General features: G+C 48.2%; 1 protein-coding gene across 1 annotated transcript in view; it reads left to right on the forward strand.

The window, feature by feature from the left end:
- Nucleotides 1-17,138, forward strand: part of MICALL1 (MICAL like 1) — a 53,740-nt gene that overhangs the window by 28,930 nt on the left and 7,672 nt on the right. The window contains exons 7-14 of the mRNA XM_084809769.1: nt 1,411-1,474; nt 3,391-3,782; nt 4,764-5,245; nt 8,766-8,900; nt 10,605-10,731; nt 12,620-12,710; nt 14,273-14,346; nt 16,945-17,059. Coding sequence (XP_084665895.1) covers nt 1,411-1,474; nt 3,391-3,782; nt 4,764-5,245; nt 8,766-8,900; nt 10,605-10,731; nt 12,620-12,710; nt 14,273-14,346; nt 16,945-17,059 — 1,480 coding nt within the window. The remainder of the gene's footprint in view (nt 1-1,410; nt 1,475-3,390; nt 3,783-4,763; nt 5,246-8,765; nt 8,901-10,604; nt 10,732-12,619; nt 12,711-14,272; nt 14,347-16,944; nt 17,060-17,138) is intronic.

Raw genomic sequence — 17,138 nt, forward strand, 5'->3', positions numbered from 1 at the left:
CTCTCTCGTAGCCACCTGTTTCACTTGTCCTTTAACTGGAAATGCTGGGGATTGAACCTGGGACCACCTTCTGCATAACAAGGGTAGGTTCTCTTGTATGGGAATTGTTTTTCTTTCTTTCTTTTGTCTCCTGCAGCTGGGGCCAGCCACAGGTTGGCAGGTGCAGAGCAGGCCTCCCGCTAGGCATTCTTGGCCTTGGTTTGCACCCCTTTCTTTGCCTGGGGCAGAGTTCACTTGTGGGGGATTGTGTCCACAGGCAACCATAGCAGTGCCACACCCTTAGGCACACCCTTATACAAACCACTGCCAGGGTTGTATAGACTCTCCCACACCCGCTCCTAGATTGTAGTTCTGTGTCAGGATTACCCAGATTCTGTACCCACAGAGCACCAATTCTGCACAAAAATCAAGGACGCATGTTTATGTGCATAGTGACCCAGCGACTAAACCCCTAAACAACCTTGTGGTCCGGGTTTGGACGCCATGCTCCACAGCCTACGGCGGAGCCGCGCGTGGGTTGCTGAGTAAAAGCGGAGGTGGCGGGCCCGGCGCAGGCAGCATGCCCACTTTCTCCCACTTGTGCACAGCAGCCCACAAGTTATTTAACCTGTGGGCTGTCACGTCACACAAACTGTCTTACTCTATTTGTTGTGGGGTTGTTTATTCTTCCTCCAAGGTGGAGATTTTTGCTAACTGCTAACGTAGTCATGTAAATAAGCCCGCAAAAGTGACTGGTCTTGCAGGCTACTCACCTCATAGCAGGCGAATAAAAAAAGCAGACTGGAGGTGGGGCAGAGTGATCTGCTCCCCTCCCCAGCCCGCTGTGTTTCCATGCTGGTCATGGAGGAGTGGACTTGCCTTCCTCTGCCACTAGCATGAAAACCAGGCAGGCTGGCTTAGGAGGCAGGGAGTGATCCACCTCTCCTTTGTCAGCCCGCTCATTCACCTGCATGGTGACCAAATGAGTTGTTGAATACAAAGCCGGGCTAATGGAATGGTTAGAAAAAAGGGCATGGAGATTGAACATGGATACGTCTTGGGAACGAGCCAGAGAATCTTAGCCAAGGTAGATAAATTCAGGACCTCTGCAGTCCTGCTCCCAGGCTAATATCTGAGGTTTCATAAAACATTGCATAGCTGTATAGTTAAGCTTTCATCCACAGGTATAGGGCCTAGCTTAGCCTTCCACAGCCTGGTACCCTCTAGATGTTTGGACTACAACTGCCATCATATTGGCTATGCTGGTTGGAGCTGATGGGAGTTGCAGTCCAAGACACCTGGAGGGCCCCAGGTTGAGGAAGGCTGGGTGAGCTATGTACTTTGAAAAATAAATTCTCACCATGTAATAGATGTGGAAGTGTTTTCTAGAGGGTGACACTCACACCTGTCTCTTCTTCATTTCCGGATTAGGTAGGCCTCTTGAGCTCTGCCCTCCAGTTCCGAAACCCAGAGGCAGACCCACATCCTCAGACCGGTACGTTCTGTTGCTTGTAAATCACACTGAGACAGAAAGAGAAATGTTGAAACTTCCCTCCAGCTTCCTTTTTTTTCACCATCTAAATTGATCTTCCAACCGTGTGTGTGTGTGTGTGTGTGTGTGTGTTTTTAAAGCACACAAACTTGCTGTTCTGAGGTAGTGACCCCATGTCTGTTGAAGAGGGAATTCTGGTGCACACCATGGCTTCTCAATCTGTGGAACCTGTCTCAAAATACCAGTTACAAGTGACTGTGTATATGCATAACCTTTTATACAGAGGTTACTCTCATATAGGGAAAAAATGTATTAGTTTCCAAATTGCTAGCCTATTGCAGCAAAAACAGTAGTCTTGGGTCCTCTTAAAGTAGGGATGTTGAACCTCTTTCAGCCTGAGGGCCAAATTCAGTGTTGGGGAAGCTCTTGGGGGCTGCATTCCAGTGGTGGGCAGTTTCCTAGGATTGCGTCCTAAGAAATCTAATAACTTTGTTAGCCTGTAAGGTGCCACAAGATTCTTTATCACATATTAAGCAGCTCTTAACAACTTTAACCACATAGAGGGGAAGATGACAGTGCTGAGTGCTGTGTCCGAAGTCACTTGACTTCTCATCCAGCAAAGATGGAAGGGGGTATTCCCAGTGCCCTGAACCCCAAATATTCCTCCCCCAAAGGTTGGAAAACCAGGGCTGTGTATATTCTGAACTAACACGGAGAAATCACAGTTCTGCACCAAGGGAAGCTGCTTTCTCTGTATAAACCACACACGTTGAGCAAATCTATATTGTATCATGCTTGTGGTGGTGAAGCCTCTGGCCCTGATTGGCTGTGTTGCTCTGGAGGCATGGAATGTCCAGTTGTTCACAGAACTAAACCGTTTGCAGTCCATCTTCTGCAAGGGAAGGGAAAGTTTCCCATTTCGCTGGGATTAAAACCTCACACTGGGCAATCTGACAACTTGGAAGTGGATATATGACATAGAGCAACAAAGGGGAAGGGAATCCAGAGGCTCAAGGAACTGTGAAGAGAACCTGAGGGAAGTACTCAGTGGCTGAAAGGCCTGGACCTGAGGGAACAGTGCTGGGTGGAGACATGAAGCTGAAGAAAGGAGGAGCCAAAGAGAAAGTAGGATTGCAGGGAGAAATGGAAAGCCGAGTTTGAACTATTGGCAGGAAGGGAACGGGCCAGCAGGGGACTGGCGGGAACTGTGGACCAAGGAAGCAAAGGGGGGATAGGGTTGCTGCATCAGTCTTTTCCAACCTTGGGTCTCCAGATATTATTGGACTATGACTCCCATAATTCCTAGCCTGGATAGCTGATGATCAGGGATGGTGGGCTTGTAGTCCTACAACACCTGGGGAACCATGGTTGGGAAAGGTTGATCTAGACCCTGACAAGAGAATTCTGCCAGTTGTGGCTTGTTCCACTACTGCAGTGGCAACCCTCTGTGTGTGTGTGTGTGTGTGTGTGAGAGAGAGAGAGAGACAGAGACAGAGACAGAGACAGAGACAGGGAGAACTAACCCAGCAACTCTTGGGCTGCAGGCTTCTAGTTTGCTTCTCTTGCCTTGGTTTGCCAAATGAATTCCACTTCCATTAACCAGGAGAAGGAGCTAAAAGTATGCAGGGCTCAGAAGTACCACTCCCACCTCACTGAAAATGCAGCAGCTGCTGCTGAATTCACCAGGAATTCCGTGTGTGTGTGTGTGTAGATATAGATATAAATATAGATAGATATAGAGAATATATTCAGCTCTGGATGTAACAGAATGAGCATCTTGCTTTCTCTTGAGCAGTGAACCCAGAAGCCTCTCCCCACTTGGGGAGAAGTTTCCATTTGTTGGGATTCCAGTTCCCCCACCCCACCCCCTTTCATCCTTCCTTCCACCATGTCTTTCTTTTTTTTCATCCTCCAACCAGAACTGGAGAGTCACCGAGGCCAAAAGACCCTCCATGGATTGCACTGGTCCAGGGGGAACCCAAGAAGAAGCCTGCTCCTCCCCCACCGGGCAGTAGCAAAGAGACCCCGACAAGGGTTTTGGAACAGGACGAAGGTGGTGAGGAGGAAGCAGGGAAGGCCCGAGGCAGAGAAGGACGGCCTGCTCTGAGAGAGCCAAAGCCCTATAACCCCTTTGAGGAGGACGAGGCAGAGGAGGAGGAATCAGTCACGCCACAGAGCACTCAAAAACAAGAGCCAGATGAGGGTGAGGCCACCTCCAAGACTGCTCACCCCTGGTACGGCATCACCCCCAACAGCAGCCCCAAGACCAAGAAACGACCAGCTCCAAGGGCCCCCAGTGCCTCCCCGCTTGGTGAGTCTCTCCAGCAGGAAACGTGTTGGTACTCTTAGCTGTCCACCCCACACATGAGTTCCCTCATCTCCTTCCCTGCAATCTTGGTCACGGGCAATTCAGACCCCTTTCGCTGCCTCCAGCAGCAGTGTGGGTGCGGTGAAGCTGGGCCTTCTCTGCTTAATCTTGAAGGATTAAGGATCCAGCAGATATTTCTCTGGTTGTTTTCATATTTTTATGGTTTCTTTTTTATGGCACTGTTTTTTATTGTGTTACAGCTTTATTATTGTATACCACCTTAATGGCTTTTTAGCAAATAAGGTGTAATAATAATAACAGCTTAAGTTTTCCCTCGCCCCCTCAAGAAATCCTTACGATTTCTGTTCTAATACCTCTGGGATTGGCCCCAAGGGCCCCCTCCCTTATGTGATCTTGAGGTGGTGGTGGTTAGTTTTTCTCCTTCATCACGGTTTCCTACAGCTAAGGACACGATGTTGGGTGCCATGTTGTCCCTCTTCTCTGCCTCCTCCTGCACCCATTTTTTTTTTATGATGAGTTATGGTTGAAGCCTGACTGATCTCCATCTTGGAGGAGAAGAAATCACCTGCGGTGATTTTCTCTGTAGGAACTCTTCTTTCTCCCATAACCCATGCTTGCCAGGTTCGCATGACATGACAACCCCCAAGCAGGGGTTTCATATTCAAAATGGCATGCGCCTCACACCCAAGTGGGCTATCATGTCATGTGAACAGCCCCACTGCAATTTAGATGGCTTAGAGATGGATGTGGGGCAGGTGTTTGAGGCACGATTCTGTCATGTGGCCAAGGGTTAGACCAAAGTGGTGTCCACTGCTAAATGGCCCTGGCTGCGAAGCAGCCCTTCAGACCAATGCTTGTCCATGCTGGCTGGTGATGGTGGGAGATGCAGTCCAACACATCTGGAGGGCACCAGGTTGCAGAAGGCTGGGCTAGCTTCTCTGCTGCATCTTCCCTTTTTTGCAGCTCACCATCCCATCTCCAGACTCTCCCGCTCAGAGCCGTCATCCTCCACCCCATCCCCTGCCCTCAGCCTGGAGAGCATCACGTCCGAGTGTTTGGCCAAGGCTGCTGACAACCTGGAGGAGACCTGTGTGCCCAAGAGCTCCTCTGAGCCCACGGTCCATGCTCCAACTGCTTCCGTCGTCGTCTCTTGCTTGGACCCTCCGCTTGCCAGTGTCTCCTCCAGTGAGGGCCCCGCAGCTCTGCCCAGTGGCTCTACCGTCTCCTCCTTTTCGTCGTCTGGCGATTTGGCCGGCTACGGCCACGAGGCACAGGGCGGTAATTTACAGACTACCCGAAGCTGCTCAGCTGGGAACTTGAAAACCAGCCCTGGGCGAGCCTCCCCCAAGCCTCCTGCCGGTGCCACTCCCACGCCCATCCTCTTGGCTTCGGATCTGAGCGGCGGAGCTGCCAGGAACTCTCCTTCACCCAAAGCACAGCCGAAGGTATGTTGGAGCCACATTCTCAGATTCCAGAGGCAGGGGTCTGTCTGTCTGCCCTTCCTTCCTCAGCCTATTCTCTCCAAAGCTTTTATCATGCTTAATTTTCCAGGAAAGGTGCCTCAAAGTCTTAGGGGATCTGGAGATCCTGTCCCTGTCTAAGATCTTTCAGACCAAGCTTCCCCAACCTGGTGGCCTCCAGATGTTTTAGACTACAACTCCCAGAATTCCTGACCATTGGCCATGCTGGCTGGGGCTGATGGGAGTTGAAGTCCAAACATCTGGAAAGCACCAGGTTGGGGTGGCTATTTCAGACCACTATCTCTTTGTCATGGCCAACTACTTTAAAAGGTCCAAGAAAGGCTTCTTTAGCCTTTTGACATTGCCTGGAATCAGTTACACCACCCTTCCCCAACCTGGTTTCCTCCATGCGTGTACCTCTGTGCTACATACAACACCGAGGAAACAGATATGATATTCATGTGTGAAGTATCTCTATTTCTTACAACTCAAAAAAAAAATTTTGTTTCTGTACATGTGAATCTGCCAGCGTTTTTTAAAAATGTATTTGATTAGATTTATTTGATTAAGATTTAGTAGGGCTAAGGCTACTAGGGACCAGAAAAAATGGTGTCAGGCCTGATCCGGCCTGCAGGCTGGGCTACCTCTCATCTATGCCGTAGTATTACATCATTTTAAATTTGCCATTTGCATAGCTGCTCCACTGCAGTTCCTCTTGGTTCAACCATATACAGGCAACCTCATCTCTGCGGAGTGATAGTGATCTCATGCATAAGTGATCTTGAAAATATCCACCCTTTTGCTACTGTATGGGTATGGCAGGAAGCCGAAAGGGTTTGGAGCAGCCTTCCCAACCTGGTGCCTTCAAGATATTTTGGGCTTAGACTCCTGTCAGCCCCAACCAGCATGACCAATGGTCAGGAATGCTGGGAGTTGTAGTGCAAAAGATCTGGAGGGCACCAGGCTGGGAGTTAGGTCCAGCAACATGGAAGTGTGTGCATATGTTATATAAACAAAGCATCTGGTCAGGAAGTTCCAACCGGAGTTAGAGCTTTCCTGCCTCCGTAGTTCTGGGGACATAACTTTTTGGCCACCTCTCTTTTGTTCACCCTTAATGCCATCCACTGGTTATGTCAAGGGTCCCTGACCTTTTTGGCCCTGTGGACACATTTTGGAATTTGAGAAACCGCTGCGGGAACCACCACAAACTGGCTCCCACAGAGGATGTGACTAAGCACATAATGGCTGCCAGGGGGTAGAGGTGGGACTAGCTAGTCAAAAGACAAGTAATTCACCCATGTAACTGAGTACAAGCAGAGTAAGGTCTGAAATCCAAAGCCAATCCACATATTTGACTCTACAGAAGCATGACAAAATACCCGCTTAAGGTTGCAATCCTGCACCTGCTTACATGGAACTCAATGGGAATTGCTTCTGAGGAGACCTACATAGGAGTGCTCTTATCCTACACACACACACACACACACACCTTTCTCCAGTCCCAAAGGAAAGGAAAATGCCCCCAGCCCCAAAAGGAAAGGAAAGGCTTTCCCTACCTCAACCCCAAACTCACCACTCCTTTCCCCACTTGATGCTCCTGCCTCCTCCTCTGCCATCAGACCCCTCACCCAGGAAGGTGCTTTGTGTGTGTGTGTGTGTGCGCGCGCGCACACGTGTGTGAAGAATGAGAGAAGGGGCCGAGAAGGGAGAGAAAAAGAGCAAGGCTAGGAGTGGGGAGGAACAGCTAGGCTGAGGTGGGGAGAGAGAAAAAGCAAGGGGAGAGGCTGGGAGCATGGGGGAAATAGCAAGGCAAAAGGATTGAAGGAAGAGAAATAGTGAGGCTAGAGCCTGGCAGCGGGGGGTGGGGGGGAGAGAGAGAGGGAGAGAGAGAGAGCGCACAAAGAGAAAAGGTCCGTGTGGACGGAAGAAGATTGGGCTGGGCCAGGAAGCAACTCTTCTTTTCCTGCCCACCCAACAGTTGAGCAGTGGCAGGTTTGGGAACAGGAAGGAGAACCTGGCATCCTAATATTTTTCAAGCTTTTTAAATTTAAAAATTATATTTTGAAGGGAGCAGGGTGTGGTGCCTTGGGAGTCCCCGTTGGCGCATTGGAGTTGCAGACCAGCACATTTGGAGGGCACCAGGTTGGGGAAGGCTGGCTTATACTATGAAGCTTTGATCCCCACCCCCACCCCCCTGCAACAGATCTTTTCAGAAATAATGAAAGCTGTAGTGTGGCCATGTTTGCCCTGTTGAACTGTAGCTTTAGCTCTTTGTGCAGTGATTCCTCACCACTTAGAGTAGTGATGGGCAAACATACCCCAAGTGAATTGGTAATTTCCTTGGAAAGTATTGAATTCTTCTGTGCAATCTCGGATGAGAGTTGTCCTTTAATTCTTGTTCTGTGCATATGCGTTTTGGTGCATGCGCAATGTCAAACTTCATCTTGGGAGCTGTAATTTGGAATCGCATGATACGTCATTATGTCCTGCATCACCACATTCCTTCCTGACGGGTTGTTTTCACATGGCCTGCCTGATTATCAAGTCTTACCTGTTTTGTTTATCGCAAAGGAAACAGTTTGCCAGTTCGCCTTAACTGTTGCCACATCCTCCATGAGTTTATTCTGTTGCTCCCACCGGATCATATTTTATTCCAGAAAGTTTATTTAATGTCTGAGTAAGCAACCAACTACAACTGCCAGAGCTCTGCGCTCCACTGTGCCTGCCAGCCCTACCAGCCTGCAGCACGCCACAGAGACCTCTTCCTACCTGGATTCCTTTTTGAGTATCCCTCTCACAGACAGGCTCCAGTGCCACCCACCAACACCCACAAGTACACTTTTAACAAACAAGAAAAAAAAAGCCCGTTCACTAAATGGTTAAAGTGACATCACATTTCCTTAAGAAAGAAAAGGGTCCCATCAACCAACTCAGCGCAATGCGCGGAAGTAGCATAGTTTAGATGCAGACTGCGCATGCTCCGGAGCTCGCAAGCAGTCCTGAAATCAGTCACGAATTCATGAGACAGCTATTCAGACTTGCTACAAAGATGAGCATTAGAAATGCACAAATTTCAACCAACAAGACAACTAATTACGAAATTTGGCGGCATCCCTCATTTAGAGCGTTTCAGGGCTTTGTAACACGTCCCTTCCCTCTTTCACCCAGGAGAAATGAGAGCCCACTGCTCTGCCATGCAATGCACTCTACTGGTACCAGCAGGATCTCTTCAGTCATGCTGCTCAGAACAGTCCTGTCCTGGTTGGCTTGCTCTCGGCTTCCTAGGTCACCCCCAGGAACTGCCGTACCTTTCAATCTGTTCCCTCTGGGATCCCACCTTGTGCCTAGTGTAAAAGAGGCCTGGGCGCTCCTCATCTGCTGAAGCTGAGGACATGTGCAGCTGGACACTTCCCATTAAAGAGCTGGGGAAGAGCGGTAAGCCCAGGGTCGCACCCCAGCCATAGAGGAGTATTTTGATCCATCTGTTCTGTGTGTTTGTCCCCAGTCATCCTGCAAAGAGAATCCCTTCAACCGAAAGCCGTCACCCGTTGCTTCCCCCTCAGTTAAGAAAACCCCCAAGGGACCCAAACCAGCGAGGCCTCCTGCTCCTGGACATGGCTTTCCATTGATCAAACGGAAGGTAACGGGGAGTGGGGGAGAAAAGAGGTGGGATTCTGCACCCTCTACTGTACTGTTTTAACTGAAGCATGGAGGCGGAGAGCTAAGGGGTATGGTGAGGTAGAGAGGGGTGTTCACCTGCGGCCCGATTCTAGATTGTGGCCCTGGAATCTAACATAAGAACATAAGAAGAGCCATGCTGGATCAGACCAAAGATCCATCTAGTCCAGCATGCTGTTCACACCATGGCCTGTGGGAAACCCACAAGTAGGACGTGAGTGCAACAGCACCCTCCTGCCTGTGTTCCACAGCAACTGGTGTAAATTGGCACTCTGCCTTTGATACTGGAGGTCGCACATAGCCATCATGACTAGTAGCCATTGACAGCTCCATCGTCCATGAATTTCTAGTAGCCATTGACAGCCCCATCGTCCATGAATTTGTCTAAATTTGTCATTTTGAGACACAATCCTATGCCTATTTAGATGGAAAAAAAGCCCTAAAACTCCTAGCCTTCCCCACCCAGCATGGGAATGCTGAGAGCTCTAGGACTTTTTTCTGTCTAAACAGACATAGGATTGTGCCCTTTGTCTTTCCATTCCTGTTGTTTTAAAACTGATGCTGTATTTAAAATCTTTGCACTGCTGCTTGGTTTTATTTGATTATTATTTTGTACCGTTTTTTTGTACTGTAGTTTTAAATTTTAAACTTTTATATTGTATTTTATTTTATGGTTTTAATTGTACTGAACTGCCCAGAGAGCTTCAGCTCTTGGGCAGTATAGAAATGTAATGAATAAATAAAATAATCCCCTTTTAAAGCCATCCAAGTTGGTGGCCATCACTACATTGTGTGGTAGCGACTTCCATAGTTTAACTCTGCTCTGTGTGAAGAAGTCCTTCCTTTTATCTGTCCTGAATCTCCCACCCATCCGCTTTGTGGGATGATGTTCTAGTATTTTGAGAAAGGGAGAAAAATGTCTCCCTATCCACATTCTCCACACCATGCATAATTTTGTACACCTCTATCATATCTCCCCTCACTCATCTTTTCTCTAAGCTAAACAGTCCCAGATGTTGTAACCTTTTGTTATAGGGGAGATGCTCCAGCCCTTTGATCATTTTAGTTGCCCTTTTCTGCACTTTTTCTAACACTACAATACCACTTTTTAGTTGCATTGACCAGAACTGTACACAGTATTCCAAGTGTGATCTCACTATAGATTTGTATTGGGGCAGTACAATCTTGGCAGTTTTATTTTCAATTCCTTTCCTAATTATGCCTAACGTGGAACAAGCCTTTTTCACAGCAGCTGCATACTGCTCGCATCACCACCACTACCCGCTTTTCTTTTCACAGCCATTTTCTCCCCATAGACAAAGCTGTGTGTGTTCATGTCTAGGCTGTGTGGATTTCACCTTCTTAACTCTGAATTTGTCTCCATAAGAATGTCAGGCTTCGGTTTAAAAAAAGAAAAGAAAAGAAGTTCCTCTCTCTTATTGTTTCTGTAGGAGTCCAGAATGGATTTGGGGTGGGGCTTCTCGACCAAGTTCTGTCCCACTTCTTGCCCTCATTCACACTGTATCTATTTAAATCCATATGTTCTGTAATTTTATCTCCCTCTTCCCACCCTGGAGGCAATTGGAATCTTCCAGGAAGCCATGCCCATGGCTGGCTTGTGAGAAATGGGAGGCATGGTTCTTTGTTTGTTTTTGTCTTCCTGAAGGTTCAGTCAGACCAGTATGTCCCAGTGGAGGATATATATGGTGAGATGGACAGCATAGAGCAGCATCTGGATGAGCTGGAACACCGAGGAGTCGAACTAGAAAGGAAACTCCGCAGCATGGAGAATGGTAGGATGGGTGACACCGTTTGAGGTGCAAAAGGCAGGAAGAGTTTCACGACGGAACACAGTGTTAATTAAACTGTCGGCCAAGCCAGCTTTTGCCGCCCTGGGATCATTACTTTGGTCGTTGGCATCTGCTGCTTGGCTGAAGTGCCCCAGTCCTGAACACTATATTTGGGGGTGTAATGGAGCCAGGGTTCACAGGGACAGGTACTTTTTGATTAGCAGGGATGCTGATGTCATCAGCCACCCCCCTCAGAATATCCTGTTCCCTCACAGCTTAGATGCAATCCACACGGTAGCTGGGGGGAGCTGAATTTTCCCAGCAACAGTATATTGGTGCGAGCTGTTCCTGTTGTCATGTAAAGTATTTTGGGATGGCCTGGTCTTAGAATGAGCAAGGAAGACCCATTAGCTTTACCAAAGACCTGCTCCTGGTAGAGATGAAAACTGCTAGGAGTGGCTTGTTGGTATGGATCGACACAGCTGCCCACAATTTTGCCCTCTTGTTGCCCATCTATTTTAGGGATCTGGTTCAGCACCTTGGATAGCTCCTTTAAAGTTCTGGCTGTTTCTGAATGAAACCAGGAATGGGTTCAGAGCCCCACCGAAATTGGAGCCACCACCTTCCACTGGGGACATGGCTATAGGGACTGCCGTGAGGCGCGCCCACACTTCAACATTTATCACTGACTATATTTCCTTATCATAACTGTGTATACCAACCTTCTCCAACCTGGTGCCCTCCAGATGTTTTGGACTGCAAGTCTCACCAGCCCCACCCAGCATGGCCAGGAGTGCTGGGAATTGTAGTCCAAAACATCTGGAGGACACCTGGTTGGGGAAGGCTGGTGTACACTGTACATGCACAGGATTAAAAATAAAAGGAATGTTAAAAGTATTCTGTTCATACCGTAGATACGCACAGTATTGTATGGAAACCTTGAGGCTGGTTCTGAGCACCAGTAGCCAGGGAGAGCAGCAGAGAAAGGAGTGAGGGCAATGATGCTGAGAGGGAGGAATACTCAGATGTCCTAGACGAGCCTCCCCCAACCTGATGGCCTCCAGATGTGGTGGACAGTAATTCCCATCATCGCCAATGGCCATGCTGGCTGGGAACAATGGGAGTTGCAGTCCAATTCATCTGGCCACATTAAATGGAGCGGTCAGTGGGGATAGGGATGTTATGCCGCCATAGAGGCAGAGGATACGCAACATGGGACACTGGTCTCTTGGCTTGGAGGGGAATGATGAAAGTGAAGAAAGAAGGGTTCTGAAGTTTATTTGGCTGACATTCAAGGAAAGGACACGTTTTTTGGCTAAGCTCAGGACACAATGAGGGGCTGGTTGAAGGAGGATAAGATGGTACATCAGTCCTCAAATTTCCTGATGGCTTCATCTCCTGAGCTTGTTGCAGAGCGGGGTGGCGGGTGGGACCATGGCCTGGGTGCGCCAGCCAAGGCCGAGTGCTGCCAAACATGTGTGATGCTCTGTGGCTCCCTCGAAGAGGCCGTCGGGACGTGCCACTTGGTGAGGGAAGGGGGTCTCCGTTCACAGCATAGGCAAGGAGGGAAGAGGGAAGTTGAATGTAGAGAACTTGGAAAGGAAGCAGGTTAAAAAAAACCCTCTCCACTGGAGCTTTGCACAAGTGTGTTTGGGAGATGTGTGTGTGTGCATGCCAGCACAGGGAACTGAAGAAAATGCTGCTGTCTGTGTTGGTGCTGTGCTTCTGCTTCAAAAAGGGCACGTCTGGGTCTTGGTTGCCCTGGAGCAAGCATTGTGTCCAGGTCTGAGATGCTCTGGCTGCATCTTCCTTTTGCCTCTGTTTGTGTGAAGGGAAGCGGTCCTTCGACATATGCATGTTTCTGAGCTCTATCTGTCCCTTTGACTGGCAGATGTCCCCGAAGACAGTTTGCTGGTAGACTGGTTTAAACTCATCCATGAGAAGCACATGCTGGTGCGGCGGGAGTCTGAACTCATCTATATGTGAGTATGAATAACCGATTTCGACTGCAGTCCAAAGCAGGCATAGTCGGGAGGAAGCCCCGTTGAACTCTTGCAAGGCTTCCTTCTGAGTAAATATGCTTAGGATTGCACTGTTAAGATGAGCAGCCTGCTCATCTGGGAAGCTTGGGGCAGGGAACAAGGGCAAAAATACCCATTGTAAGGGAGGGGGAAAAACCCACCAGGCAATATTTATTTCATTATCATCATCATGATCATCATTTTTATTTGTTTTTCTTTTTTAATTTATTTTTTTAATTATTTAATTTTGTAATTTTATTTGTAATTTAATTTTTGAAAATGTAATAATACATATCCCACTTTATAGCCCCCAGAGGCTCTCAAAGAGGCTTACAAAAAATTCTAAAAAAAAAAAAATCACGCTCCAGTCAAGTCCAGGAGCAGAAATGACATGGTCTGCATGGAACCAGGATTACATCCCTCGTTCGTGACAGGTGGCAGCTTGCACAGAGATGCTCCAGGATGAGGGAGTCGGGTAGAGCAGCTGGAACTCACTCAGCCCATGAGAGAAGCATCCATCCCTCACTGGCTGTTGCCAGGCAACAGCTCCCGCCAAGGCCATCTGAACCAAGGGGTCAATATCAGTGAAATGCTCCCACCCTTTGCAGACTTAATCCTCAGTCCTGAAGGCCAGTCCAAATGGGTAGTTCTTTTGACCTTTCTAAAAGCACTCAGCCTGAAGTTTGACCAGTCTGCAGTGGTAAGGAATTCCATCATGGCGGAAGGGGCACGAGTGAGTGGGCAGTGGTAAGACTGCCTCTTTTCATAGGCAGTGTGGAAATATGGCTTCTGCGTCAGGAAACAGACACGTCAGGAAACCTGTCTCCTGTTGCCACTGAAGCAGCCAAATCTTATTAAGCAGAAATTCCAGCTGCAGTAGCTGAAGTGGGGAAACTGAGGAAAGGCCTGCATTTCTCTGGGAAGGCATTCTTCTCCCCTCTTGAAATATCCTTGCAGTTTAGATGGGCTAGAAGCGATCTGAGAACCTCCATAGCCATAATCTTCTTTAGCGTCCCCTGCTAGAAAAGCTGTGATCACCCCGTGGTACTCCCCGCCAGCTGTTTTGTTCATTTGTTGGTTACATTTGCCTGCCTTTTCCTCCAAGGAGCTCAAGGTGTCATACATGATCCTCCCCTCCATTGTATCCTCATGACAACCCTGTGAGATAGGCTAAGCTGAGGGTCGGTGACTGGCTCAAAGTCACCCAGTGAGCTTCATGGAGCCTTGAACCCAAGTCTCAGTCCAACACTCACATGGACACACTATTACAACCTTTTTTGCTGGATAAGGACAAAACAGCTAAGCCTATCTGCTGCTAGATTTCAGAGACATCCAGCTTTCAGACTGTTCTCTGAAAGAATCGTCTTTCAAAAAGAGCATGGCCTTGTCAAAGATTCTCCCCACTTCCCCCCCAGTCTTGCTGCTGGTGTGTAACCGTCTCGAGAGAGCTATATGACTCATCAAGGTGCTATATACATATTTAAAATAATAAAGTAATTAATGCTCAGCTTCTTCTTTTTCAGTTTTAAGCAGCAGAACTTGGAGCAGCGTCAGGCTGATGTGGAGTACGAACTCCGATGCCTTCTCAATAAACCTGGTAAGTCTCTCCGGGTCTGCTTCTCCTGTGTCTTTTAAATGACTTATGTTGTAGCATTAGGAAGCTGTTTAAACCGTTTTAAAAAAACACATTTATTTAAAGTGCTCAAAGCAGGGTTAGGCAAGCTGGTGTCCCTTAGCGGTTTTTTGGACGATGACATCCAAAACTTCTGGGCTTCCAGATTCCGAGGCTGAGAATTTTGTTTGGTTTGCATTTCAATGCAGACTTACCAAATTCACACTTCCCAACCTAAACACGAACCAGAAAGCAGTTCGCCGCTGGATGTGTACGTTTCCGAAGTTTGCAGTGGAGTTCAGCGAGGGGCAGGTTGTGTACATTTCAAAAACTGTGTATATTTGCAAAAATGCACACAAAAGCGCTTTATTCAATGTGTACATTTTCAAGAGCATGAACAAAAATGCCTACATTTGGAAAAACCACGTACAGAAAAATCCTTTAAAAAAAAATCCATGAAAATGTAAAAAAAAAAAGACTAAAAAAAGTTGCAATCTGATCCAGAATCAGGATGGAACAAATGACTTGCTGGAAAAATGAGAACCTGAGTGAAATCAAGCTTGACAGTTTCACCCATCCCTACTCCCATCAGCCCCAGCCAGCATGGCCTGTGGAGAGGGCTTGTGGGAGTTGTAGTCCAAGACATATGGAGGGCACCAGGTTGCCTCTCCCTGGGCGTAAAGGGATCCCCTGTCACAGGGGCCTGTATGGGGAGACCATGTCAGGCTACTTCTCTGGTGTACTCTGACCTGGCCGGCGTGGCTGGTCCTCCATGGTGCTTGTTCAGAGGCCTTTGAATGTTTAACCTACACTTATTTACATTTCTTTTTCCCTAAGTGCTTTTAATAAAAAGGTGCTTTCAGTTTCCTTAATAATATTAAAGAAAACCTCCCAGTTGTGTGAATGTTTAGAGAACTTCTGTAGCATTGCAGCTAAGAGGTTTGCATCTTAGCTTGCATCTTCTCCCCACCTTGAAGTTAGTAGGTGGCCTTAGGCAAGCTACAATCCCTCAGCATCTCTCTCCGATATGGGGAGAAATCATAGTGGCCTACCTTACAGGGTTGTTGTAAGGCAGGGGTGGGGAATGTTTGGTCCTCCAGATAATAGACTACAACTCCCTTTAGCTCTAGCCAGTAGTGAGGGATAATGGGAGTTGAAGTCCAGCCATTTCTGGAGGGCCACCCCTTCCCCATCGCTGCTATAAGAATTACTGAGACAGAAGCATTTTCAGAACGTTGGCAGGAACCTAGGTGTGGTACAGGCCAAATGCTACCTCTCTCAGAATTCCTTGCTTTTCTCCCCTGGTGTGAAGTATATGACGTTACCTTCTATGGGCCACCTGCAGAAGTTGGTTTCTATGTGTGATGGGAAATTAGGGTTGCCCTGGGTCGTGAACCGTGACCCTTTTAAGAGACTATACCAGGCTTCCCCAAACTGAATGCACTCCAGGTGTGTTGGACTGAAACTGCCCAGGTTGGCTAGGGATGATGGGAGTTGTAATCCAACACATCTGGAGGGCACCAGGATGGGGAAAGCTGGACTACACAGAGGGATGTGGCTCTTTTGTTTTGTTTTCCTCTGTTTCAACACACCTTGACTGCCAGCAGGGAGCACTGTTCAATCAAAGGAGAAGTCCTCTCCCTGCTGCCAACCTTTCTGCAAACACTCCATATATAGCATTTCCTGCCCTATTTACTTACTGAGAGTCCAACAAGAGGGAAGCTCCCAAAATTATCTTACAGCACAAATGATCCACAGAAAAGGGCAGAGAAGAACTTAGTGATCAGTGAGCTAAAGCAAACCGAATCAGTGAGCAAAACCAAATTGGTCCTCTGTCAGAACTTTGAATGTGATGATCAGTCTCAGCCAAGAAGTAAAAAAAATGTGAACATATCTGACTACCATATACGGAGTCAGACGACTGGTCTGCCTAGTCCAGTCCTATCTACTGTGAGGGGCAGTGGCTTGCCACAGTCCCAGGCAGAGGTCTTTCTTAGCCATCCTACCTGAGCTTTTAACTCAGGGGTGGGCAACTTCTGGGGGCCAGCAGGCGGCATTGTCAGTGTGGTGGTGGGAAAAAAGCAGCAAAAGAGCTTCTTTTAAAATGTTTCCCCCTCCCCCATTTTCAGCCCAGTGGCGCCAAATTCCAGCAGCAAACTGCTTTCTCCTTTCAAAAAGGGGCCATTTTGCTGCTTTCCCCCTGAAATTTGGTGGCACGGAAGCAGCACCACCAGTGGGGCATTTGGGGGCGGGGGAGACAAAAAACGGCCAGGGGGAGCACGTGTGTGTTGCCTCCCCACCCCTATTTTAACCCCAAGATAACATACTCTGTCCCACACAGTTCCATGGAGTGTACCACCTAATAAGAGGCTATCTTTCATATCTGTGGTGCTGCACGACAAGAAAGCCAGAAGCTGCCCAGGATTCACTGTCTTCCCAGCACTAAAGAAGGAGCATATTGCAGAGGGTGGGGAGTCAAATGCATGCTTTTCACATGACCTTTTGCAGAGCAGAAGCACAGCCATCTCGCCCAAGCAAGTTCTTCATGTAACGGTTGTTAATTCCCTCTCTCTTCCTCGACAGAGAAAGATTGGACAGATGAGGACCGAGTGAGGGAGAAGGTGCTGATGCAAGAGCTTGTGACCATTATTGAACAACGGAATGCCATCGTCAACTGCCTGGATGAGGACCGGCAAAGGTAGCATGAGGGAAAGTCTGTAGAAATGAGCTGGCTACGCCTAAGGAACAGGGCTTGGGAAGACCGCACCGGCTGTAAC

The sequence above is a fragment of the Heloderma suspectum genome, chromosome 7, assembly GCF_057233095.1.
Source record: "Heloderma suspectum isolate Gila_16-S chromosome 7, 16-S_ref, whole genome shotgun sequence".
NCBI classification, from domain to species: Eukaryota; Metazoa; Chordata; class Lepidosauria; order Squamata; family Helodermatidae; genus Heloderma; species Heloderma suspectum.